At 51.2% G+C, this 25,428-nt stretch overlaps 1 protein-coding gene across 2 annotated transcripts; it reads left to right on the plus strand.

Annotated features, from left to right (window-relative positions):
• Positions 1 to 4,422: 4,422 nt before the first annotated feature.
• GNB2 (G protein subunit beta 2) lies at positions 4,423 to 24,640 on the plus strand. Of its 2 annotated transcripts, none has more exons than XM_083410630.1 (10): positions 4,423 to 4,647; positions 11,605 to 11,716; positions 12,154 to 12,192; positions 13,180 to 13,286; positions 14,558 to 14,621; positions 17,678 to 17,840; positions 19,987 to 20,053; positions 20,192 to 20,393; positions 21,501 to 21,717; positions 23,595 to 24,640. In XM_083410630.1, exons 2-10 carry the CDS (start codon positions 11,660 to 11,662, stop codon positions 23,699 to 23,701), a joined length of 1,023 nt encoding a protein of 340 aa, XP_083266756.1. In that variant the 5' UTR covers positions 4,423 to 4,647; positions 11,605 to 11,659; the 3' UTR covers positions 23,702 to 24,640. The 2 variants fall into 2 exon arrangements, with proteins under 2 accessions (XP_083266756.1, XP_083266757.1); XM_083410631.1 differs by having other exon boundaries at positions 4,483 to 4,662; positions 11,617 to 11,716.
• The last annotated feature ends 788 nt before the right edge of the window (positions 24,641 to 25,428 follow it).

The raw sequence follows: 25,428 nt of genomic DNA on the forward strand, positions 1-25,428 counted from the left end.
ACCTAAACATTAGGAAGAACTTCATGACAGTAAGAGCTGTTTGACAGTGGAATTTGCTGCCAAGGAGTGTGGTGGAGTCTCCTTCTTTGGAGGTCTTTAAGCAGAGGCTTGACAACCATATGTCAGGAGTGCTCTGATGGTGGTTCCTGCTTGGCAGGGGGTTGGACTCGATGGCCCTTGGGGTCTCTTCCAACTCTATGATTCTAAGATCATCATACATTTTACATTTAAGGGCCATGTGAGCTGGAGTTTCCACCAGGTGTGCACCGCATGGGCAGATCCTGTCTCCTTCTGCCAAACCCACAAACCTATCCCAAATAATAATAATAATAATAATTTATTATTTGTACCCCGCCCATCTGGCTGGGTTTCTCCAGGCACTCTGGGCAGCTTTCACAAAGACCAAAAATTAAAATGTCACCCATTAAAAACTTCCCTGAACAGGGCTGCCTTAAGATGACTTCTGAATGTCAGGTCGTTTTTTATCGCTTTGACATCTGATGGGAGGGCGTTCCACAGGGCGGGCGCCACTATCGAGAAGGCCCTCTGCCTGGTTCCCTGTAGCTTTGCTTCTCACAATGAGGGAACTGCCAGAAGGCCCTCGACGCTGGACCTCAGCGTCTGGGCAGAATAGGTTAGAAGGATTAGAATTGAACCTAGCCAGCGGAAAAGCCCTTCTTTCTTGCAGGTTAAACAAAAATTATAAATTGTTGCTGTTGAGTCATTTAGTCATGTCCGCCTCTTTGTGACCCCCTGGACCAGAGCACGCCAGGCACTCCTGTCTTCCACTGCCTCCCGCACTTTGGTCAAACTCATGCTGGTAGCTTCGAGAACACTGTCCCACCATCTCGTCTTCTGTCGTCCCCTTCTCCTTGTGCCCTCCATCTTTCCCAACATCAGGGTCCTTCCCAGGGAGTCTTCTCTTCTCATGAGGTGGCCAAAGTCTTGGAGCCTCAGCTTCAGGATCTATCCTTCCAGTGAGCGCTCAGGGCTGATTTCCTACAGAATGGATCGGTTTGATCTTCTTGCAGTCCATGGGACTCTCAAGAGTCTCCTCCAGCACCAGAATTCAAAAGCATCCATTCTTCGGCGATCAGCCTTCTTTATGGTCCAGCTCTCACTTCCATACATCACTACTGGGAAAACCATAGCTTTAACTAGACAGACCTTTGTTGGCAAGGTGATGTCTCTGCTTTTTAAGATGCTGTCTAGGTTTGCCATCGCTTTTCTCCCAAGAAGCAGGCGTCTTTTAATTTCATGAATGCTGTCACCATCTGCAGTGGCCATGGAGCCCAAGAAGGTAAAATCTCTCACTGCCTCCATTTCTTCCCCTTCTATTTGCCCAGAGGTGATAGGCCCAGTGGTCATGATCTTCGTTTTTTCCATGTTGAGCTTCAGACCATATTTTGCGCTCTCCTCTTTCACCCTCATTAATAGGTTCTTTAATTCCTCCTCACTTCCTGCCATCATCTGCATATCTGGGGTTGTTGATATTTCTTCTGGCGATCTTAATTCTGGCTTGGGATTCATAAGTAAGGTTAAATTCCTGCGCCCAAGAGAGTCGAAAATAAAGAGGGGAACATGTTTTTTCCGCAGTTGAGATTAGTTCCTGGGATCTATGTCCCCCTTTGTTATGACCGAAATGCATAGTCTGTGGGCTGCTAGTTGAAATCACCCATACAACATCACTTTCGGATATTTTCTTGAATTGGGAGTTGGGAGCAGGGGGCGGGAATAGCGTGGGGAGGGCTAGTGGGGCTGCAGACCTGGGTGCATGATTTTGAGGGGGTGTAAGCACACAGGGGTCCCTGCCCTGCCTGCTGCTGGGGATCTCTGGGCCCCAGAGCCTGGCCTGACCTTGCCGCTGGGCCCTGGGCCCCACAGCTGTCAACTTACAGATTTGAAAATAAGGAACCAGCAGCCTTGAAAATAAGGGATCAGCAGCCAAAATAAGGGGTTTTCAGAGCACAGGTATGTTCAACTTCTGAGCCAAAGGCAGAAAGCCCAGCCAGCAGCCAAACGAAGCCTCAAGCGGTGGTTCCCACAGCGCAGCAACCCGGCAAAGGGGATGCAGCAAGGAAAACCACAGTCACCTCTCTGCTGGGAAGCGCTGAGCAAAGGCGAGTCCCCAGGCAAGGCGGCCAATTTGATTGGCACAAGGCATGCAAGCTCCACCCCCCAATTGTTCTCAGACTCCTTATTGGGTGAGCAACGCAGCCAAGCAACCCAGCTGGAGCCTCCCTCCTCTCTGGCCGGCAGGGAGGGAGGGAGAGGAGCTGCTTCCTTTGAATCCTGGGAAATTTAAGGGACATCATCAATAAGGGACAGCGGCGGGACACGGCGCTGGGATAAGGGACTTTCCTGTCAAATAAGGGACGGTTGACAGCTATGTTGGGCCCCTGGGCCAATTGCCACCCGGGCAGCGTGGTGGGGTGTGTGCCTGCCGAGGGCTGTGTTGGCTGGCCAGGCTCCCACTGCATGGCTGCTGTTCACCGCCCCGGGCACCAGCAAACGACGCTATGCCACTGCGCTCCCCTGTCGAACAGCTCCCAGTGGGGCAGCCATAAAACTGCTAGCACATTTGCAAATCTAAGCAGTGTCCGGTGTGGTTTCAAATTGGGGGGGGGGGGCATGTGTTGAGATTCTTGTATTATGGGGGGGGAGGATGACTTGATGGCCCCTTCCAACTCTATGATTTGAATGCTTTTATTGGGAATCAAAACCCTTCTTTCATTGCACCCTAAGTTTTGAAACACACTCTCTCCCATAATAAAAAGCAGGGTACTTTTTAACCCCCAAATTTGTCTGAAAATTCAGGGGTCTTCTTCTGCAAGTCCCACTTTGCTCTTTAGTTTTCCCTCCCCCAGGGCTTCAATTGTTGTTGTTTTTCTCCTTTTTAAAAAAAATACTATTATTTTGTTTTCCTGACAGGGGTCCTGGAGTTTTCAGGAGCTGAACAACGGGCAGAAATCCGGCAGGTGCATCCTTTCCAAGGCGGCTGTGGATTTTGACATTTGAGGGCACAAGAGACTCTTTTAAGAGCTGGAGAACAGGCAAGCAATCAACAGGTGTCCGTTTTATCCTGGACTGGAAGCCCCTTCCTGTTGATTTTCTGCCTGCCTTGTAGGTGCTTTGGGGCTCCAAACCAGCCAATCAAAAGGTCTGGTTCCTCTTCACCTCCCACAGTGCTTTTCAGCCTTTCCAAACCAGGGCTTTAAGAGATGGAAGGGGATTTCCAATCTCTCCCCCACCCACACAAATTTCCTCTTTTTTCACCCCCTCGATGATGTTTTTCCTTCCTCAGGCAGAGGAAAAATTCAAGTTTCTGCCTCTTATCAGCTTGTCAGGATTCCTGGCTCCTCTGAGTCGAAGAGGATAATAATAATAATAATAATAATAATAATAATAATAATAATATGTCTAGTGGCTAAAGCAGGGCTCTTGAGCCTCTCAACACTGCCCTGGCAGGCAGAAATTCAACAGATAGAGCCAGAATTCAAGCTGCACCTGTTGATTGATGCTCTTAAAGGATCAGAGCCCGCAGATTCCCGGACTCCTGGGTTCTTTTTTTGGGAGCAGGGAGGTTAAAGGGAAAAAATGTCTGCTTGTCTGCTTTTTTGTGCAAGGGGAAGGCGCTGGCAGTGACCAGAGTTATTTAGAGCGGGAGGAAGGAGCGGGAGGGGGGGAGAGCTGGGGCGCTTGTGCAACACAATTGTGCAAAGGTTACTGAGTGTGTGTGGTTTGGACTGTACCATCTCCGCCTCCCATTTTGGGTGGTGCTGCTTCCCTAAAGAAATGACTCACCCCCTGCCACCAAACTCCCTCCTCCCCACCCCTTTGGCCGAAGTTGATGGCTAAGACTGAAATTAGCATTTCCTCTCTGCAATTAATAATAATTTTTGTGAAGGGCATGGAGGGGGGGGAAGCACCTTCCAAAAACTTGGTATAACCCAATCCCCATTCATTTCCCGCCCCCCCGGGCTGGGAGGGAACATACCTTCCCCAACAGGAAAAAAAAAATGTCCTTAAACAAGAAATCCCCCTTTACTTAAAAAACAAAGCAAAAAAAACAGGGTGGAGTTTTTGCCTCTCCCCCCAGAAAAAGGTCACTTGGTCTTTTCCGGATAACCCCCTCTCCCTACACTGGCCTCTCCCAGGCGACCCCAGTTGGTACGTCCCACTCTTTTTTTAAAAAGAAACTTTCATAGAAAGGAAAGGTCCATATTCACTCCCGTTAGTATTTGTGTCTTATATTTCTGAACCCCACTTCGGTTGGGTCACCCCTGCCCCCTCTCTTCATTTTCCCCTCCTCGCGCCCCCCCCCTCCGCGAGTGGGCGCCACTTGGTATCTCCCTCGCTCGCGTCCGGCTCTGGGCGCGGCGGCCGCATCACCGGGGCTGGGTGGGGCGGGATCGCTCCGCGCGCTCGGGGAACGAGTCCCGGCCGCCGCCTCCTCCGCTGAAGCTGAAGCCGCCGCTGCGCCTGCCTCGGAAGAGGCGAAAACAGGAGCCGCCACAGCGCGATCCTTCCGCCGCGGGAGGAGCAGCAGCAGCAGCAGCAGCAGCGGAAACGAGTCCCTACCCCCACCCCTCCTCCTCCCCCCTTGCCCCCCCCAGCAAGGCGGCGGCGGGGCTGCAGCAGCAGCAGGTATGTGGGGCCAGGGTGGAAAGGGGGGCGGGTGAAGATGGGGGGGTTTCCTTTTTCTCCCGCCCCATAGCCTCCCCCCCTCCCTCTCCCCCCCTAACGATTCCTGCCTGTTGGTTTTTAATCTCTCTCCCCCCCCCACCTTGAAGGCTCCTTGCCCCATAGCAACGGGCCCCCTCCATTGCACATGCAACCCCCCTCCCCAGCTGCCCCATAGCAACGCCCACTCCTTTGCAAAGAGCAGTCCCCCCCAGCCCCAAAGAGCAGCCCCACTCCCCCCCCTCTTGGTTTATTGCAAGCTCTTTGCCCCCCCTATGTCTCTCCCCCCCCCCAAGATCCTTTTTTTTCTCCCCCCCCCTTCCTTAGCAACCGCCCCCTCCAGGAATCTCATCCTGGCAACCTCCTGCCCTTTTTTCCCACGCCCCATAGCAACCTCCCCTCCCCTCTGCAGCAGCAGTAGCCCCCCCTCTCACCCCCCACTTGTGGTTTTTTTCCTCCCCCCCCCAACTTTCCTCCCCCCCCTGCCCAAAATCTGCCCTTTAAAAGACTTCCCCATCGCCCAAGGAGCCTTCCTAGCCAAACAGGCCCCCCCATCGCCCCATTTTTAGGCCTCTCCCCCCCCCCCCAATTTTGCAACAGGGTCTTCGAAATGGAGGAAGTCCGAGATTAATGCAAGAGACAGGATCCACCCCACAACCTTGCTGTGTAGACCACACTTTTTTGGGGGGGGGCTCTGTTCTCTCTATTCTTCTCCCCCCCCAAAAAAAAATCTATAGGGTAGCCAGCAGAGATGTGTCCCCCGCCGGACTCCTGGGTTCTCCACAAAGGATGCGGGGCCTACCCAGAGAGAAAAGCGGAGGGGAAATTGGGGGGGGGGCAGGACGCCTGGGTTCTCCGAACAGATGTGGGGCCTAGAGAGAGAGAGAATCCATGGGGAGATGGGGGCCCGGACACCTGGGTTCTGTGGATATAGCAGGTGTGTTTGTGTGTGCGTTCAAAGGACCTGAGCCGGATATTTTGTGGGGCCCCGGACGCCTGGGTTCTTCGGAAGAGGAACTGGGTGCCTGTTGGGTATGGGGCAGGCTTGCTGCCAAGCGGAGGCAGGACTCCTGGGTTCCTCGGACTCCTGGGTCCCTCGCCTGAGAGCTCCTCTCGTCTCCCGGAAGGTACAGCTGGCGTCGGCTTCCCCAAGGCCCTCTCCGCTTAATGAACTTGTCTGGGGACCTTTAATTACCGCTAACGAGGCCCAGCAAGCCCGCCCTCTTCCCTTGACAGTGGGGCTGTCCTGGAGTTGGCAGACGGCCTCACCTCTTCCCCACAGAAACAGTGGGGCATAGTGGTTAGAGTGTTTGGACTAGGAACAGAGAGACCAGAGTTCGAATCTTCCCACTCGGCTTCTTAGCTCCGTGTCTGACCTTGGGGTCTCAGCCTTCCAGGGTTGTTGTGGGGGTTAAATGAGGAGGGGGCTACGTGCCGCCTTGAGGGAAAGGGGGCATAGCAACACAATAAATAAAAATTAAGGGTGGGGGGCCCTTTGGGTGCTTGCTGAGGTCTGATCTGGTACAGCCAACACCCATTTTATTCCCCCCCCCCCCAGTATTTATATTTTGCTTTGTTTACATTTTAATACCTCCCGCTAGCAAAACAAAAAAAAACCCCAAGGTGGTGTTGCTATTCCTTGAAAAACCAAGCAAGCATACAGCCGCCGTGTGGTTTCTCGCTGTTCCCATTTTACAGATCTGAAGAAGGGAAAGTAGAGTCCGATGTACCGCTGCTGTTTTGGTGGTGGCGGGGATGGCATTGCAGAGAGAGGGGTGGGAATAAGTGTCGGGAGACGGTGGGATGCCTGGACCCCCAAAAAACCCTCCCCCCCAAAAAAAAACCCACTTGAGGCTTTTGTAGAAAATTAAGGACCCCCTCCCTCTTAATTTTGAACTTTGGAAGGTGGTGGACTGTCCTTCATTGGAGGTTGTGAAACAGAGGCCTGCCAGGGAATCCTCCGCTGTGATCGCAGCAGCGGGTTGGGATGGATGACCGCTGGGTGGCCCCCAACACTACAGTTTTACGCTGCTTCTCTTCTTCCCCAGATATTATTAGACAATTTTACGTGGAACTCGGGCGTCCTGGTTCCCAGCCCCCTCACCTCTCCCAATACCCCTCGCTCTCCGAGTTGAGGGGGGAACCCAGGAGTCCTGCCTTTACATGATGCACCCAGGAAAGGTTTAGCTTGCTCGGCTGATGATTTTGACGTGCCTTTTGGGGCGAGGAAACAGCGGGGTGCTTTTTCCAGGTGCCTTTCCCCTCGGACGCCCTTCACGTGGGTGTATCAGAGTGGGACACCCAAGGGCGCCAGAAGAACTATATATAACCAATTATTGATGTCCCCAAGAGATGCGATTTGGGGCTTCAGGGTCCACGTAAACTGGTCCTGAAAGAGAAGAGACCCCCTTTTGTTTTCCGCTGCAAGACTTAGCAGGTTCCTAGTCCTCAAGCCCAGAGGAAAGCCTTTAAAGGGCAGATTTGCAGATTTTCGCCCCTCTGCGGATCTTGAGATATTTCAGCAGGATGCTCCCCGCGTTCCTCTGTCCTTGTTGCTTTTTCTGGCGTCTGGAATTTGTGCAAATTAAGTGCCCATCTCAAATAACAAAGGGCACTTAGTGGAGACCACTTACTTGGCCGGCTTGCCCTCTTCCGTTGCGCGCTTGTGAGCGAAGCTGAAAACCGTAGAGCTGTAAAGGGACCCGCGAGGGTCATCTAGTCCAACCCCGTGTCTGTATATCCCGGATCGGCCTGATTGTGTGTGCGGAGTGAAGCAGACACACCTTTTCGGGGTCGCTGAATGTGGATTCAATGCCCTTCGGCGATGCATTTTTGGCTGGCCGGTGTACCGCATGCGCTGGTAACTTCCAGGCTGGACTGCTGCAAAGCGCTCCGCCTGGGGCCACCCTTGAAGACGACTCGGAAATATCCAAAATGCGGCAGCCGGATTCCCTTTTAAGATCTCATCTAACGCCCCCTGTTCTAAAACATCTGCCTGTTTCTTTCTGGGCCTGATCCAGGGGGTTCAAACAAAGCCCTATCGGAGGCCACCTCCTTCCCTACAGAGCCTCTTAGGTGCTGAGATCAGCGGAGGGAGTCCTCTTTGTAGTTCCTTTTCCCCCCTTCAGAAATTGGGGAGAGAGGACAGGGCCTTCTCAGTGGTGGCCCCTGAGCTGTGATACTCCCTCCCCAGAGAGCCTCATTGCACAACTTCCAGCGAACTGTTTCCAATGTTGTGCTTTAACTCTGTAACCCAGCCTGGGGACCCCTAACTCACAGATAAAAGGGATGCGAGTGGCGCTGTGGGTTAAACCACAGAGCCTAGGACTTGCCGATCAGAAGGTTGGCGGTTCGAATCCCCGCGACGGGGTGAGCTCCCGTTGCTCGGTCCCTGCTCCTGCCCACCTAGCAGTTCGAAAGCACACCAGTTCAAGTAGATAAAGAGGTACCACTCCGGCAGGAAGGTAAACGGCGTTTCCGTGCGCTGCTCTGGTTCGCCAGAAGCGGCTTAGTCCTGCTGGCCATGTGACCCGGAAGCTGTACGCCGGCTCCCTCGGCCAGTAAAGCAAGATGAGCTCCGCAACCTGAGTTGGCCACGACTGGACCTAACGGTCAGGGGTCCCTTTACCTTTAACTCATGGATAAGGCGTTGTTTTGGTTTGCAAGCCAAGAAGTTGTTGTCGTCATCACCCGGCGAATCTGTGGAACTCCCTGCTGCAGGATTGGACAAATTCACATTTGAGGAGAGGGCTGTTGACGGCTGCTAGCCAGAACGGCTGTCCTCTGCCTTCGCATTTGGAGGCAGTAAGGCTTCTGAAAACGGTGGTCTTGAGTTCGAGTCCTGTTTACGGGCCTCCCTTTGGGGCGTTTGCCTAGCCGCTCCGATAACAGGATGCGGGCAGACTCGGTGGGCCTTTGGAGAGTCTGTTACAACAAGCAAAACCTCCATGCCCAGGCGCAGTCTATCTGCGACTCCCCAGCGAGAGGTGATGCTCTCGCACTCGGATCATACTGGGGGTGAGGCGGATTTCCCATTGCGAGTATCTGGTCAGCCGCTGTGAGACGTTGGGCTAGAGGGGCTCATGGAGTCAGGGCTGGTGGGAGTTGTAGTCTGGAGCGGCGCCCAGTTTTTTTTAACCGAAAAATCAAACGGGTTGGAAGCGATGTTCTTGCTGAGCGCTTACAAGCTTTTGCCGGAGAGATCAGAGCTCTGCGCATTTGCCTTCTCCTGATCCAACCTCAATAGGGGGTCCGAAAATCAGGCGTCTTCGCCAGACCCCGACCGGGCGCCTGGCTTTGTGCTGCAAAGCGCCGGGAGAGGGCTTTTGATCGCGCCCAGGAGGGCACCGTGGCTTGGCTCAGTGCCCGGCGTGTCCCCAAGTCCCTTTCTCCTGATCCGAGGAACCCAGGAGTCCTGCCTTTAACCCACGAAACGCCTTGCTTGCCCGCCTCGCTGCCCAATAACTGTACCACTCGGTGCAGGGGGAAACTGTAGTTTTCCCAGGCTGCGTTGAACTCATCCTCCTCTATAATCCCTCTGTAATCTCGTTTACACTTGCCAGGAGATTTGGCTCAGCTCGGCCTGTTTGTTTATTTTGCCTAATGCACTTTCTCTAACGAAGCAAATGAGATTGGAGATTAAGGCGCATAAGCCGCGGATCTCTGCCCTGGTGAGGAAAACCATCATCGCCCCACATCTCTCTGTGCCACGCCGTGGGGGCACCTCTGAGCCAGCGCACCCGTTTCCCCAGCCCCCCCATTTATTTATTGGGAATTTGGGAGCTCAGCTGCTGCAAATCCATCACGGTCTCTGGGCTCCCCCCCCCCCACATCCCATCGCCACGGCAACCGCCAGCTGGAGTTTAAAGATGCTGCTCTTGTGTTTTGTGCCGGTGGCGGTGGGGGTCCGGTTGCCATGGTGACGACACGGGACCCTCTCTCTTTTATTTGGCTTTACCGAGGGGGGGGGGAGAGAGACCCCCTCCCTGCGCACCATTTTTGGTTTATTTGGGGGCGGGCGTTTTCTGCTTTCCGGGAGGAGCAAAGCCACCTCTGTTTTGTGGCCCCCCCTGCATTTTTTGGGGGGGGCTCTCTATCCTCCAAAGCAAATATTGGGTGGGGGGCAAGAGTGGGGGGACGTTAGCAGGCCCCCTTGCAATGGCTTCTTCTTCTTAATATACATTTTTATTAATTTTTTGAACATATCATTTCCAGCAGTCATTTAACGTACATTTTTATCTTACACAATATTCAACTACCTCTGAAGACTTTCCATTCTTTCATCATTCAATCCGCATTTCTCCATTTCTCTTGTTACTTTTAATTATCCTTAACTAATATTCTCTTCGCGATCTTCCTTGCGATATTTCGCGTAATCCTCCTTCCAGAACTTCTTGCAGTCCTGCTAGCGCAATCTGTTTTTTTTTACAATTGCTTTTCAGGTAATTCAGATATTGACTCCAGTCCTCTTAAGAATCTCTGGTCCCGCAGGTTTCGAATCCTTCCTGTCAGTTTGTCTAATTCTGCATAGTCCTGCAATGGCTGGGGAAACCCAGCCAGATGGGCGGGGTATAAATAATAAATTATTATTATTATTATTATTATTAGGGTCCTCATGGTCATCTAGCCCAACCCCAACTGGAACCCAGGAACATTTTACTGCCTCCAGCCACAGAGGCAGAGCCCCAGACCTCTTGGCTACTAGCCCTGCAGTGGCAAGCAGTTCCAAAGGCTAGGTCCTTCCGGGCTCCTAAAAATTGTACAGAACGGACCTGCTCGTGACAGGCTTACCTGCAGCGAGGCCCTCTCTCACTAAGCGCAGGATCGCTTGGGTGCATCGCGGCAATATTTTCGAAGACCTTTGCCGACCCCCTGAAGCTGTATAGGGCACGGGTAGGCAAACCAAGGCCCGGAGGCCGGATCCGGCCCAATCGCCTTCTAAATCCGGCCTGCGGATGGTCCAGGAATCAGCGTGTTTTTACATGAGTAGAATGTGTCCTTTTATTCAAAATGCATATCTGGGTTATTTGTGGGGCACAGGAATTTGTTCATTCCCCCCCCCAAAAAAAAATATAGTCCGGCCCCCCACAAGGTCTGAGGGACAGTGGACCGGCCCCCTGCTGAAAAAGTAAATATTACGCCATGACATAAGATTTATTTCAGTCCTGCTAACATCTTCAAATTTCTACAGTTCTCACTTAGATAAACCATAAATTTACTCCGTTCTTTTTGGTACTTCGTCTCCTCCTGACTGCGAATTCTGTGTGTCGGTTTTGCCATTTCTGCGTACTCGACCAACTTTGCCTGCTACTCCTTTACAGTCGGTATCTTCTGTGTTTTCCACTTTGGGGCTATCAAAACTCTTAGCTGCTGTCGTCTCATAAAAATATAATCTTTGGTCTGTCTTCTTAATATCCTCTCCCATCAAACCTAGCCATAATTCTTCAGGCTTTTTTGGAAAAGTATATTTAAACATCTTTTTTAATTCATTATAGACCAATTCCCAAAACTCTTTCATTTTCAAAGCGTTGACGATTTCGACCCTCTACTTTCCCCTGCCTCCATCTGTAAAATGGGCGCAGCTATTGCTCGCGCAGGGAAGACCGTACGAAGCAGTTTTGCAAGCAGAAAGCGTTCTCCGTCGGGCTTTGGTAACCCCAATGGTCACCTTGGGGGGGGGGGAGTCGCAATTACCCCCAGGGACGGGGACGGGGGTTGTTCTTAATTTTGCCCCGGTGAGCCGAGACACCTGGTTTGACCCTTTGCTTCGGCCTCCTGGGCGGAGAAGGCGACCCAGGACTTAAGAATTAGAGTCGGGAGGGGAACCCCAGAGCTCATCTATCTCAACCCCCCTGCACTTGCTTGGCAACCAACAAATTAATGCAACCACCTCTTCTTCTGTCCCCCCCCCCCATTAAACAGGATTGCGGCCAGCTGAAAGGGGCTGCTGGCCACGCCCCCCGCGCCCAACTCCACCATGAGCGAACTGGAGCAGTTGAGGCAGGAGGCGGAACAGCTGCGCAACCAGATCAGGGTGAGTGGCTGCAGTTGGCAGCGCCAGCCAGGTTTCTAGCCCTCATTGAGGTGCCGGGCTGAACATTTCTCTTTTTTTCCGGGGTGGAGACTTTGCGGGGTTGAGACACTGAGATCCAGCTCCGAGGGCCTTCTGGCGGTTCCTTCATTGCGAGAAGTGAGGTTACAGGGAACCAGGCAGAGGGCCTTTTCGGTGGTGGCACCCGCCCTGTGGAACGCACTCCCAGCAGATGTGAAGGAAATAAGCAGCTATCCTATCTTTAAAAGATATCTGAAGGCAGCCCTGTTCAGGGAAGTTTTTGATATTTAATATTTAGCCGCCCAGAGTGGCTGGGGAAACTCAGCCAGATGGGCGGGGTATAAATAATAAATTATTATTATTATTATTATTATTATTTGCACTCACCCCTGCCCTCTTCTCCTTTTCCCTTCCCGCAGGACGCCAGGAAAGCATGTGGGGACTCCACGCTGACCCAGGTGACTCGAAAGAAATCCCTTGAATATATTTTCCCCTCCAGGTTTGACTACTGTAATTCGCTCCACGCGGGGCTGCCCTTGAAGCTGACCCACAAACTCCAGCGGGTGCAGAATGCTGCAGCGAGGCTCCTCACGGGGGCCTCTGCCATGGGAGCATATTCACCCAGTGCTTTTCAAGCTGCACTGGCTCCCGGTGGAGTACAGGGTCGGGTTCAAGGTGCTGGTCTTGACCTTTAAAGCCCTTTGTGGCTTAGGGGACCCTCGTATCTATGGGATGGCCTCTCCTGGTCGGCCGCGCAGAGGACCTTCAGGTCCATGAATAATCATAGTTTAGAGGTCCCTAAGGAAGTCAGACTATCCTCCACCAGGGCCAGGGCCTTCTCAGTGGTGGCTCCGACCTGGTGGAATGCTCTGCCCCAGGAGACCAGGGCCCTGCAGGATTTAACCTCCTTCCGCTGGGCCTGTAAGACAGAGCTATTCCGCCTGGCCTTTAATTTGAATTCCTCCTGATCTTTTATTTCCTTCCCTTTTTATGAAGATTTTTATGCGATCCTCCAGCTAATTCTCCCCTGGTCTCCTCGCTGGCCCAAATAGGACCAATTTAGCCAGCTAGCCCTGGGGATCATCTAATGTTTATTGGATGGATTCCGCCCCCCTAAATTGATTTTTGAATTCTGAATTTATTGTTATTCCCGTTTTAATACTGTATTTTATGCTGTTTTTTGCTGCATCAATTAAGTGTTTTAAATTTGTTGTTAGCCGCCCTGAACCGGGAAGGGCGGGGTATAAATAAATAATATAAATTTATTAAATAAACAAATAAAAATTTATCATTATTATTAATTCCTACCCCACTTTGAGATGTTGTTGGAAGAAGCAGGCGAGGGTCTCTGGAGGTTGTGTGCGTTGCGCAGAGGTGTTCCTCCTCTCGGGGGGGGGGCCTTTCGTCTTTTGACACCCCCCTTCTCTTTTTCTCCCCACCCCCAGATCACAGCCGGCCTCGATCCGGTGGGCCGGATCCAGATGCGGACGAGGCGCACATTACGGGGTCACCTGGCGAAGATCTACGCCATGCACTGGGGGACAGACTCCAGGTGAGAGCAAAGGGCGGCGGTGGCGGCTGCCCCTTGGAATTGTGGGATTGGACGGGACCCCAAAAGGCCATCTAGTCCAACCAGGGTGGACAAAAAACAATTTTTAAAAAAATTTAAATTGAATTTTTAAAATTTAAATTGGATTTTTAAAATTTAAATCAGATTTATTTATTTTTATTTAAATTTGATTTTTAAAATTTAAATCAGATTTATTTATTTTTATTTAAATTGGATTTTTAAAATTTAAATCGGATTTATTTATTTTTATTTAAATTGGATTTTTAAAATTTAAATCAGATTTATTTATTTTTATTTAAATTGGATTTTTAAAATTTAAATCAGATTTATTTATTTTTATTTAAATTGGATTTTTAAAATTTAAATCAGATTTATTTATTTTTATTTAAATTGGATTTTAAAAATAAAATGTCTTTGGCGGAAAAGTCTTTCTAAATGTAGTTTTCTATTTCATTTGCATTATAGTCCAAAGGCTGTTCATCAGGAAATAAGGATTTGTTTTAAGTTTTTCACATGTGCTAAAATCAGTCTTAAGTGGGGGTTTTTTAATCGTTTAACAACATCAGTTAACGGACATGGATACATATGCCATAGTGTTGTTGTTTTAGTTAAACAGATCGTTTAAATGGTTACTAAGGAAATGATTATTTTTTCCCCTTCCAATGAAGTACAGCAGAAACGTTGCCCAACTATAAACAGTTAACTTATTAAACCTCACGATCATTCCATCATTATCTAATGTATTTCTAATGGTATAACCAAATCAGCGATTTTTGATGTAACTGTAAAAACCACTCTGAAAATTCTCTGTTCCAGAAATGAAACCTCCATCTGGTTGTAAATATTAAGATTATACCAGCCGGAATGAGTCTTTCTGTAAAAAAAATATGATTTAAATCAAGTCTTACTAGCAATTTTTATCGGGATTTAAATCAGTTTGATTTAAATCAAATCCGCCCTGAATCCCACCCCCTGCAATGCAAAAGGAGCCAGGTTTGATCTCCTGTAGCATCTATTGGCAAGGCTGGGTGAGACCCCGCTCTCCTGGGCAGCTGCAGCTGCCAGCCCGTGTGGACAATACTAAGCTCAATGGACGCCAATGGGCTTGGTCCCGTCTCCCTGTGTTGGGTGTGCAGAAGAGGAAAGGGCTTTGGGTCTCCTCTTGTCCCCGAGCGACTCAGAAACCCTCTCTCTCACTCTGAGTTCCACCCAATCTCACGCCTCCTCCGTTCTTCCTCTCTCCACCTCTACAGGCTGCTGGTTAGTGCCTCCCAAGACGGCAAACTGATCATTTGGGACAGCTACACCACAAACAAGGTAAGGCCTGTGTGGCTGTCAGTGGGCCCTGTTATTTGGCCCCGGGGGACCCTTCAAGCGTCACCCGGGGCCCTTAACAGTGCCTGGAGGGTGGCCGTATGAGAGCAGGGCCTTTTTGGTGGTGGCTCCCTGCTTGCAGCAAGCTCTCCCCAGGGAGGGCTCTCCTTGCACCTTCGTTTTGCATATCTCTAGGTGCTTTTTTTCCACCAGGACTCTACTTATCCGGGGCCCCTTTTTGTGTGTGAGTGGGGTGCTTGCGTCCGAGTCTTGCCTTTTTGGAACATAAATTTCTCTTTCTCTTCCGATTTTTTAAAAACGCATCGGTTTATTTGCTAATACAGTCGTACCTCTTCTTGCGAACGCTTCATGTTGCATGTTTTTGGGTTAGGAACGCGGCAAAGCCAGAAGTGCGCAGAAGTGCCGCTCTGGTTAGGGACTTTTCGGGGTGCGAATGGCACCCTGGAACGGGTCGCATCCGCAACAAGAGGTACCACCGTATAGCATAAGTCGTTCAAGTTGCCTTTGTAAAATTTTAAAAAAGCAACCAAAACGTTTCGTAAATAAGACCATGAGAAGAGTCTGCCGGATCAAACCAAAGTGGGGCGGAGGGTGGGTCCAATCCAGTCCAGCATCCTGTTCTCCCAGTGGACAACCATTATGGGAAACTGTCAAGCGGGATCGTGTGGCACCCAGAAACTGGTCATCATGGCTGCAGCCCTCTGAATTGGTCGAATCCAGGTTAGTGGTCCCTCCTGTGGCAGGGAGTTCCACAGTTTAACAGTCTTAAGGCGGACGTCCTTTTATCTTCCCTGAATTCCAACAATTGACTTCCTGGGATGTCCGCAAATTCCATTGTCACGAAAAAGCATTTTGAGTTTAGGCAGGCCTGTCCCCAGGCATTTAGAAAAACCAACACGACTTTTAGCAGCCGCTATGTGGCTGGTTTAATTTTTTTGCAGACTTTTAAAGTTGCCGCTGCTGTTTTTCCTTAGCAATCACTTTATTTGCTATATCCTTTTTCGTACTGCTTTGAAGCACAGTTTTTTAAAAAAAGCTTCATAAATTTTGTGAAGTAAATAAACAACATTGACCCCCCCCCCCCAGCCAAGAGAATATATTATTTCACAATGATAATTGCTGATAATAACGATCACCGTACTTTTCCACATATAAGACTATGGTTTCTTTCACTGTAGAATAATGGTCGAAATCTGGGCTCGTCTTATACACAGATAGTGCAGCTGGAGGGGTTTCTTTAAAAACAAACAAGATGAATTTTAACAGGGAGAAATGTAAAGTATTGCACTTGGGGGAAAAAAATGAGAGGCACAAATACAAGATGGGTGACACCTGGCTTGAGAGCAGTACATGTGAAAAGGATCTAGGAGTCTTGGTTGACCACAAACTTGACATGAGCCAACAGTGTGACGCGGCAGCTAAAAAAGCCAATGCAATTCTGGGCTGCATCAATAGGAGTATAGCATCTAGATGAAGGGAAGTAATAGTGCCACTGTATTCTGCTCTGGTCAGACCTCACCTGGAGTACTGTGTCCACTTCTGGGCACCACAGTTCAAGAAGGACACTGACAAACTGGAACGTGTCCAGAGGAGGGCAACCAAAATGGTCAAAGGCCTGGAAACGATGCCTTATGAGGAACGGCTAAGGGAGCTGGGCATGTTTAGCCTGGAGAAGAGGAGGTTAAGGGGTGATATGATAGCCATGTTCAAATCTATAAAAGGATGTCACATAGAGGAGGGAGAAAGGTTGTTTTCTGCTGCTCCAGAGAAGCGGACACGGAGCAATGGAGCCAAACTACAAGAAAGAAGATTCCACCTAAACATTAGGAAGAACTTCCTGACAGTAAGAGCTGTTTGACAGTGGAATTTGCTGCCAAGGAGTGTGGTGGAGTCTCCTTCTTTGGAGGTCTTTAAGCAGAGGCTTGACAACCATATGTCAGGAGTGCTCTGATGGTGTTTCCTGCTTGGCAGGGGGTTGGACTCGATGGCCCTGGTGGTCTCTTCCAACTCTATGATTCTGTGATAATAATTTATTATTTATACCCCGCCCATCTGGCTGGGTTTCCCCAGCCACTCCGGGTGGCTTTCAACAGAATATAAAAATACAATAATTTATAAAGAATAAAGAAGAAATAAATAAAGAATCTCATTTGGGTAGAAACTGTTTCAGAAGCTGAAAGAGATCATTTCTGGGGTGCGCACTATCCTGCGCTATCTCTGCCGCTTTCTTATGGCACCTGGAAGCATAGATTTGGTCCAAGGTGGGAAGAGGGCACCCAATTATTCTCTGAATTGTGATCAGAAGCTTCCTGGGAGCCAGTGTAGGTCTTTAATTGGAGTCCCCAAAAATAGGGGGCTTCTCATACATGGAAAAATATGGTACAGTGGTATCTCGGGTTACAGAAGCTTCAGGTTACAGACTCCGCTAACCCAGAAATAGTACCTCGGGTTAAGAACTTTGCTTCAGGATGAGAAGAGAAATTGCGCGGCGGCAGCAGGAGGCTCCATTAGCTAAAGTGGTGCTTCAGGTTAAGAACAGTTTCGGATTAAGAACAGACATCCAGAATGAATTAAGTTCTTAACCCGAGGTAAAGGTAAAGGGACCCCTGACCATTAGGTCCAGTCGTGGCCGACTCTGGGGTTGCGGTGCTCATCTCGCTTTATTGGGAGCCGGCGTACAGCTTCCGGGTCATGTGGCCAGCAGGACTAAGCCGCTTCTGGCGAACCAGAGCAGCGCATGGAAACGCCGTTTACCTTCCCGCCGGAGTGGTACCTATTTATCTACTTGCACTTTGACGTGCTTTCGAACTGCTAGGTTGGCAGGAGCTGGGACCGAGCAACGGGAGCTCACCCCGTCATTGCAGGGATTCGAACCGCCGACCTTCTGATCGGCAAGTCCTAGGCTCTGTGGTTTAACCCACAGCGCCACCCGCGCCCCTTAACCGGAGGTACCACTGTAGGGAGGAAGAGGTGATGCTGATCTGTTGGGGTCCCTGGTTTTTTGTATCTCACGCACCCCGTTTTCCTGCTTCCTGCAGGTCCACGCCATCCCTCTGCGGTCGTCGTGGGTGATGACTTGTGCCTACGCCCCATCTGGGAACTACGTGGCCTGTGGCGGCCTGGACAACATCTGCTCCATCTACAGCCTCAAGACCCGGGAAGGGAACGTCCGGGTCAGCCGGGAACTCCCTGGGCACACAGGTGAGGGGCTCCCCCAAACCTCTTGCCCCCCTCTCGCTTTCTTCGCGAAACCAAACTGGTTACACTGGTACCTTGCCTCTGAAACTTGATCCATTCCGGAAGTCCGTTCCAAAACCAAAGCGTTCCAAAACCAAAGCGCGCTTTCCCATAGAAATGCAAAACGGATTAATCTGTTCCAGACTTTTAAAAATAACCCCTAAAGTGATGATGATAATAATAAATTTATTATTTTTACCCCATCCATCTGGCTGGGTTTCCCCAGCCACTCTGGGCTGGTTTCAACCAAATATTAAAAACAATACAGCGTCAGACATTAAAAGCTTCCCTAAACAGGGCTGCCTTCAGATGTCTTCTAAAAGTCTGGTAGTCGTTTTTCCTCTTTGACATCTGGTGGGAGGGCATTCCACAGGGCGGGGGCCACCACCGCAGCAATTTATCATGAATTTTGCCATCTAACGAGACCGTTGAGCCATAAAATGAAACGATAATCAAGGTACTATACTATAAAATAAATAAGGCAGTGTTGTAGATGCTAAAAACTAAAATTGTTATTTTTCTTCCTTGCACTGATGATAGCCATCATTTGGATGAGGGGCTTTTATCCATTTCCGCAGTCACACAATCAATCAGTAGCTGAACTGGGCTCCTCACAGTCACAAAAAACAAATTAACCGGAAAAGCCTCAAAAACGCATATCAATAGCAAAAACAAAAGTGCCAAACTTATCCCATTCTGGAAGTCTGTTCGACTTCTGAAACGTTCGAAAACCAAGGCGCGGCTTCTGATTGGTGCAGGCGCCCCGGAAACAATAGCCGACAGCCGCAACGGACGTTTGGCTTCCAAAAAACGTTTGAAAACCGGAACACTTACTTCCGGGTTTTCAGCGTTTGAGAACCAAGGTACCACTGTACTTAATTTTGTTTTCCCTGTACCCCTCCCCACCTTTCAACCCCAAACCGGGAGGGGTAGCTAACACCGCAAAAGGCAGAATTGGGATTGAAAGTGCCCTTAACGCAAAGGTTTTCCAATAGGACTAATTTAGCCAGCTAGCCCTGGTGATCATCTAATGTTTATTGGATGGATTTCCCCCCTAAATTCTGAATTTATTGTTATTCACGTTTTTATACTGTATTTTATGCTGATTTTTGTTGTTGCATCAATTAAGTGTTTTAAATTTGTCATGAGCCGCCCTGAGCCCGGTTTACTGAACCGGGAAGGGCGGTTTAGAAATGAAAATTTATTATTATTTTGAGTCCATGGCTCCCTTGACCAGCTGCATTCTTTCTGTGGCACCCCTGTGGGGCTCAGGAGCCCAGCTAAGTCGCCCCTCGCCGCGTTTCGAACTCGCTTCCTTGTTGCGGAGAGTTCCCTCGGCCTCTGGCCTCCGAGGGTTCAAATGCCCCAACGCTAGGCTATGAGCAAAGCTCACTGGTGTGTGCGACCTTGAGGGGCCCAGTCACTGCCCCAGCCTAGCCTACCTCGCAGGGATGTTATTTGCATTAATAATAATAATAATAATAATAAATAATAATAATTATGGCCCCTGGTCTCAGTCGGTATAAGGCACCTTCCTACGCTCCAAGTGAAAAGGATCTAGAAGTCTTAGTAGACCAGAAGCTTAACGTGAGTCCGCAGTGTGATGCAGCAGCAAAAAAGGCTAATGTGGCAGAGGGCCTTCTCGGTGGTGGCACCCGCCCTGTGGAACGCCCTCCCACCAGATGTGAAGGACATAAGCAGCTATCTTCTCTTTAAAAGACATCTGAAGGCAGCCCTGTTGAGGGAAGTTTTTAATATTTAATGCTGTATTGTTTTTAACACTTGATTGGGAGCCGCCCAGAGTGGCTGGGGAGATTCAGCCAGATGGGCAGGGTATAAATAATAAAATATTATTATTATTATTATTATTATTATTAGCCCAGCCGTCTTATACTCTGGAAAATATGGTAGTAATAATAATAATAATAATAATAATAATAATAATAATAATATTGCGTTGGGCAGGGGGGGTTAGAGAAGGTGTTTCTCGGCCCGTATTCGCCTCTGGCTCTGCCCAGCCCTGGGGTGCGGCCCTCCAAATGTTGCCCAGAGAGAGATGCGGCCCTCAAGGCTCCCCTCTCCGCAACTGCTGTGTTCTTTCCTTCCCAAGGCTACCTCTCCTGCTGCCGGTTTCTCAATGACAACCAGATCATCACCAGCTCCGGAGACACAACGTGGTGAGTAGAGTGCCCGGGCAGCAGGGTGCCCCACCTGACTGGCGCCCCAGGCGGGTTGGGATGGATGACCTTTATGGGTCCCTTGCGAATCCCCGCAGCGCTCTGATTTCTGCTTCTCCTCCTCTTCCCCCCAAAAAGCGCCCTGTGGGACATTGAGACAGGCCAGCAGACCACCGCCTTCACGGGCCACAGCGGGGACGTCATGTCGCTGTCTCTGGCCCCCGACATGCGGACCTTTGTCTCGGGCGCCTGCGATGCCTCCATCAAGCTGTGGGACATCCGGGACAGCATGTGCCGGCAGACCTTCACGGGGCACGAGTCCGACATCAACGCCGTCTGCGTGAGTGCCGGGGCGGCCACGGAGGGTGGCAGAATGAGAACGGGGCCTTTTCGGTGGTGGCTCCCCATTCGTGTGCTGCTCTGGCAACTTCCTTACATATCTATAGTTGCCAGGCGAAAACATTCCCCTTAAACCAGCCTGTTTAAACAACCTGCGGCCTTTTAAATGAGTGTCTGCGGACAAGGGGGCATTTAATTTTATTTTTAATTACTATGTTACGCACGCATAATGAAGGCGCCTGCCTGATCTCAATAGGCAGGGAGTTCCACAGGTGTAGGTGCCGCTATGCTACACAGTCAGGTTCTTTAGAAACATGGGGAAAGGCTGTTAAGGTGGTTGTTTGTGCCCCCCCCCCCCAGCCAAAAAGGCTCCCAGAAAAGAAGGCGGTTCCTGCCCCCTGCAGGCTAATAATAATAATAATAATAATAATAAGACACACGAGGAAAAGGGAACAGGGAGGGATGAGGAAATAAATGTTGGGCACTGGCTTCTAAAAATGTTCCTCCAATGACCAAATGCTGGTGCAGTCCAGTGGCAGGAGGCGCCCAAGGGACCTGAGGCCGTGGGAAGCGAGGCTCCGGGGGCCGTAGGAAGCGAGCTATGGGGGCCGCAGGAAGTGGGCTATGGGGGCCATGGGACGCGGGGCTCCGGGGGCCATGAGAAGCGAGGCTCTGGGGGCCATGGGAAGCGAGGCTCCGGGGGCCATGGGAAGCGGGATATGGGGGCCATGGGAGGCGAGTTTCTGGGGTCCAGGGGAAGCTAGGCTCCGGGGGCCATGGGAGGCGAGATATAGGGGCCGCAGGAAGTGGGCTATGGGGGCCATGGGATGCGGGGCTGCGGGGGCCATGGGAGGCGAGCTATAGGGGCCGTGGGCAGTGGGGGTCATGAGAAGCGGGCTATGGGGGCCATGGGAGGCGAGGTTCTGGGGGCCAGGGGAAGCGAGGCTCCGGGGGCCAGGGGAAGCGAGGTTCTGGGGGCCAGGGGAAGCGAGGCTCCGGGGGCCATGGGAAGCGGGCAGTGGGGGCCCCGGTAAGCGAGGCTCCGGGGTCCTCTCCCATCCCTGCCCCCTCCTGATGCCCCGTTCCTCTCTCTCCCCCCCCCTTGCAGTTCTTCCCCAACGGGAACGCCTTCACCACCGGCTCGGACGACGCCACCTGCCGCCTCTTTGACCTGCGGGCCGACCAGGAGCTCATGATGTACTCTCACGACAACATCATCTGCGGCATCACCTCCGTGGCCTTTTCCCGGAGCGGCCGCCTCCTCCTGGCCGGCTACGACGACTTCAACTGCAACATCTGGGACTCCATGAAGGGCGACCGGGCGGGTGAGTAGTAGCGCCGCAAAGTCCCTTTCGAGAATAAGATGCTTGTGATCCCGGGTGGGGAAAACTCCGTTCCCTCCCTTAAAGTCGCAGGTGTGACACAGCAGCAGCAGCAAAAAAGGCTCATGCTATTCTAGGCAAGTCAACTTGGAATACTGTGTCTGGTTCTGGGCGCCCCAATTTAAGACAGATTTCGACAAGCTGGAACATTCAGAGCTGGTCAGTGATCCCGAATCCTGGTTACTGCAGAGCTGATCTTGCGCTCGGATCCTGCTCGCGGATTTTCTGTAAGGGGAATCTGAGAACAGGATGTTGGACTGGCCTGATCCTGGCAGTCTTTTAAAGTGGGTCTCTTTCCAGCTTTACCCAGAGTGGCTGAGGCAACCTAGGGTATAAATAATAAAATCATTCTTCTTATTATTACTACTACTGCCCCCTACTGGCTCTTTTGAAGTGCCTGTGTTGTAAAAATTTGGGACGTACAACGGAAGGGACTTCTTCAGGCGGTGCGCAGTTGAACTGTGGAACTCCCTGCCACAGTGATGGCCACTAATTCGGATGGCTTTAAGAGAGGATTGGGCAAATTTATGGAGGGTGCGAGGGCTATCGATGGGTAACTGGCCAGAACGGCTGCTGTACCCTGGAAAGCAGGGGAGGTGATTGAGGTTGAATCCTGACAAGACAGAAGTACTGTTTTGGGGGGACAGGGGGCAGGCGGGTGTGGAGGACTCCCTGGTCCTGAATGGGGTAACTGTGCCCCTGAAGGACCAGGTGCGCAGCCTGGGAGTCATTCTGGACTCACAGCTGTCCATGGAGGCGCAGGTCAGTTCTGTGTCCAGGGCAGCTGTCTACCAGCTCCATCTGGTGCACAGGATGAGACCCTACCTGCCTGCGGACTGCCTTGCCAAAGTGGTGCATGCTCTGGTTATCTCCCGCTTGGACTACTGCAATGCGCTCCATGTGGGGCTACCATTGAAGGTGACCCGGAAACTACAATTAATCCAGAATGTGGCAGCTAGACTGGGGACTGGGAGCGGCCGCCGAGACCACATAACACCGGTCCTGAAAGACCTACATTGGCTCCCAGGACGTTTCTGAGCACAATTCAAAGTGTTGGTGCTGACCTTGAAAGCCCTAAACAGCCTCAAAGGCCCAGTAGAACTGAAGGAGCGTCTCCACCCCCATCGTTCTGCCCGGACACTGAGGTCCAGCTCCGAGGGCCTTTTGGCGGTTCCCTCCCCGCGAGAAGCCAAGTTACAGGGAAGCAGGCAGAGGGCCTTCTCGGTGGTGGCGCCCGCCCTGTGCAACCCCCTCCCACCAGATGTAAAAGAGAACAATAACTACCAAACTTTTAAAAGACATCTGAAGGCAGCCCTGTTTAGGGAAGTTTTTAATGTTTGATGCATTACTGTATTGTAATATTTTGTTGGAAGCCGCCCAGAGTGGCTGGGGAGACCCAGCCAGATGGGCAGGGTATAAATAATAAATTATTATTATTATTCTGCCAAGCAACCTTCCATCGCAGCACCAACGAAAAATGTTTCCCGCACGCGGAATTTGAGCCGCGATGTCTGTCCCCGTGAGCTTCTCACCCCGAGGCTCATGTGCTAGGGAGCATGTGAGCGCACCTCCCTCTTGAGGCTTCAGCCACGACCCCTGCATTGCTCTGGGGGTTGGGATAGATGACCCTCAGAGGTCCTTTCCAACTCTGCGATTCCGCCCCCTTGCAGGGAGCAGACACTCTCCTCCATTGGAGCGTTTTTAAATGTAGGTGGCCCCTCACCACGGATTCTTCAGCTGCCGGTTCCTGCAGGGGGGGCTGGGCTGGATGACCTCTGGGTGCCCCGACCAATTCCTCCTCCCTCCCTTTTCTTCCTCAGGGGTCCTCGCCGGCCACGACAACCGCGTCAGCTGCCTGGGCGTGACGGACGACGGGATGGCCATCGCCACCGGCTCCTGGGACAGCTTCTTGAAAGTGTGGAACTGAGCCCCCCTTGCTCTGCTTGGGGGGGGGGGTACGGTGTGGGGTGGGAGAAAAGCAGGAGGGAAAGCCCTTGACGTCCCCCCCCCCAATAATCCAGCCTCTTCCCCCTCCTCTCCTGCCGCCTTGAAGGGGGCCCTGTGGCCTTGAACCCCTCAAACACCTCCCCCACTTTTTGTCGTCCTTTTTATTTTTCCCTGCTCTCGTTTTAAAATAATGATGTCCCGATGGAGCCAGATTTCCGGCACGGAGGAGGAGGAAGAGGCTGATTTCTCTAGCGGTAACACACTTTTTTTTTTTTGAGGGGGGGCCCTGTCTTGGCCGCGTTTGTCTCTCCTATAGAGTATAGGGAACTTGGGTTCGGTTTAAAGAAAGCGTTGGGGGCCTTATCCTAAGGGTTGAAGGGGTCCAAGCTTTTCCTCCTCCTCTCAAGAAGCAAAATTGGGGGGGGGGAGGGAGGAAGAGAGCCAAGGCCATCCCATAATGGTTTCCAGACAGGGCAGCGGCGTCCTTCATCCGGGGACCAGGGACCAGCTTGCCTTTTTGCAGCGGAAGGAAATTTGCAGGGGGAGAGGCAGAGAGACTCCTAATTCTTCCCCTCTCTCTCTCTCATGCCCAAGAGATGATTACTCCCCTTTATTCGCAAGCAGGGGAGGCCCCGATCCGAGGCAGGCCCAAATCTGCAGTGTGGCAACCTTTCGTGTCCTCTGTTTCCCTCACTTCCACCCCCCCCAAACACCCCCTTCAACCTCCTCCTCCCCGGTGGTGCTTTCGAGGAATTCGTGGCAGCCGCAGTCGTGGCCTTGTTTCCTCCTAATCCGTGGCTGGTTTTTGTAAAAAAGAAAAAGAGGAGGAGCGTGGCGGCTCTGTGGGACCCCCCACTCCACCCCGGCCGTGGTGGTGGTGGGGGGTCCGTGTGTAAACCTGTAAACAACAGAAAACCAACCACGACGTGTCTGGTGTTTTGTCATTTTTCATTGTTTATTAATTTGGGGGGGGGGTTGGAATTTGGGGGTGGGGGGAAGTTGAGCAAGTCGGCCAGCTTGGAAGTTTTTTTTGGGGGGGTGGAACTTTGATTTCACACTTGCCCTTTCTTCCAAGACGGGTCGTGCCAACCCACAGAAAAGACTTTTGTGGAATTTTAGCAAGGGGGGGAAACCACATCTATAGGGTAACTGTGCACAGAGCGCTGGTTAGCTGGCCGGAAAAAGTATATTGGAGATTTTGGGGACGGGAAACTGGAATGGTCAAGGGATGGAACGACAAGAGGCGATCTGATAAGACACAGAAATCTGCACAGCAAGGAGAAATAATTTGCTGGAATTACAAGCTTGGTGGATCAGGGGGATGCTGTGGACGTACCGTATTTTTCGCTCCATAAGGTGCACTTTTTTCTTCCTAAAAGGTAAGGGGAAATGTCTGTGCGTCTTACGGAGCCAATGCGTGGTCCCTGGAGCCAAATTGCCCAGGGGCAAAAAACAGATCGTGCTTTTTTTTGTTGTTGAAACAAAGCCACTGATCATTTGCCCATTGGGGAGAGAGATAAGGGAGGCTAGAGATAAAGGAGGCTGCCTGGGAGGGGGGAGGTAAAGACAGCAAACTTGCAAGGAGAGGAGACAGGAAGACTAAAGCAATAAGGAGAGAAATTAGAAGAAAAGGAGGAGCAAAAAACTGCTCCAGAAAAGGAACAGACACTAAGGCAAACAAGAGGGAAGGGGGTGTTGAAAGGAAGC

Source organism: Podarcis tiliguerta (genome assembly GCF_965153285.1).
Source record: "Podarcis tiliguerta genome assembly, chromosome: 13".
Lineage (NCBI taxonomy): Eukaryota > Metazoa > Chordata > Lepidosauria > Squamata > Lacertidae > Podarcis > Podarcis tiliguerta.

Bases quoted from the DNA above. Each gene is read 5' to 3' on its own strand.
- GNB2 (XM_083410630.1), top strand. From the start codon at position 11,660: ATGAGCGAACTGGAGCAGTTGAGGCAGGAGGCGGAACAGCTGCGCAAC. The intron at 14,622-17,677 runs GTAAGGCCTGTG...TGCTTCCTGCAG, and splicing joins ACAGCTACACCACAAACAAG to GTCCACGCCATCCCTCTGCG. The intron at 20,394-21,500 runs GTGAGTGCCGGG...CCCCCCTTGCAG, and splicing joins CCGACATCAACGCCGTCTGC to TTCTTCCCCAACGGGAACGC.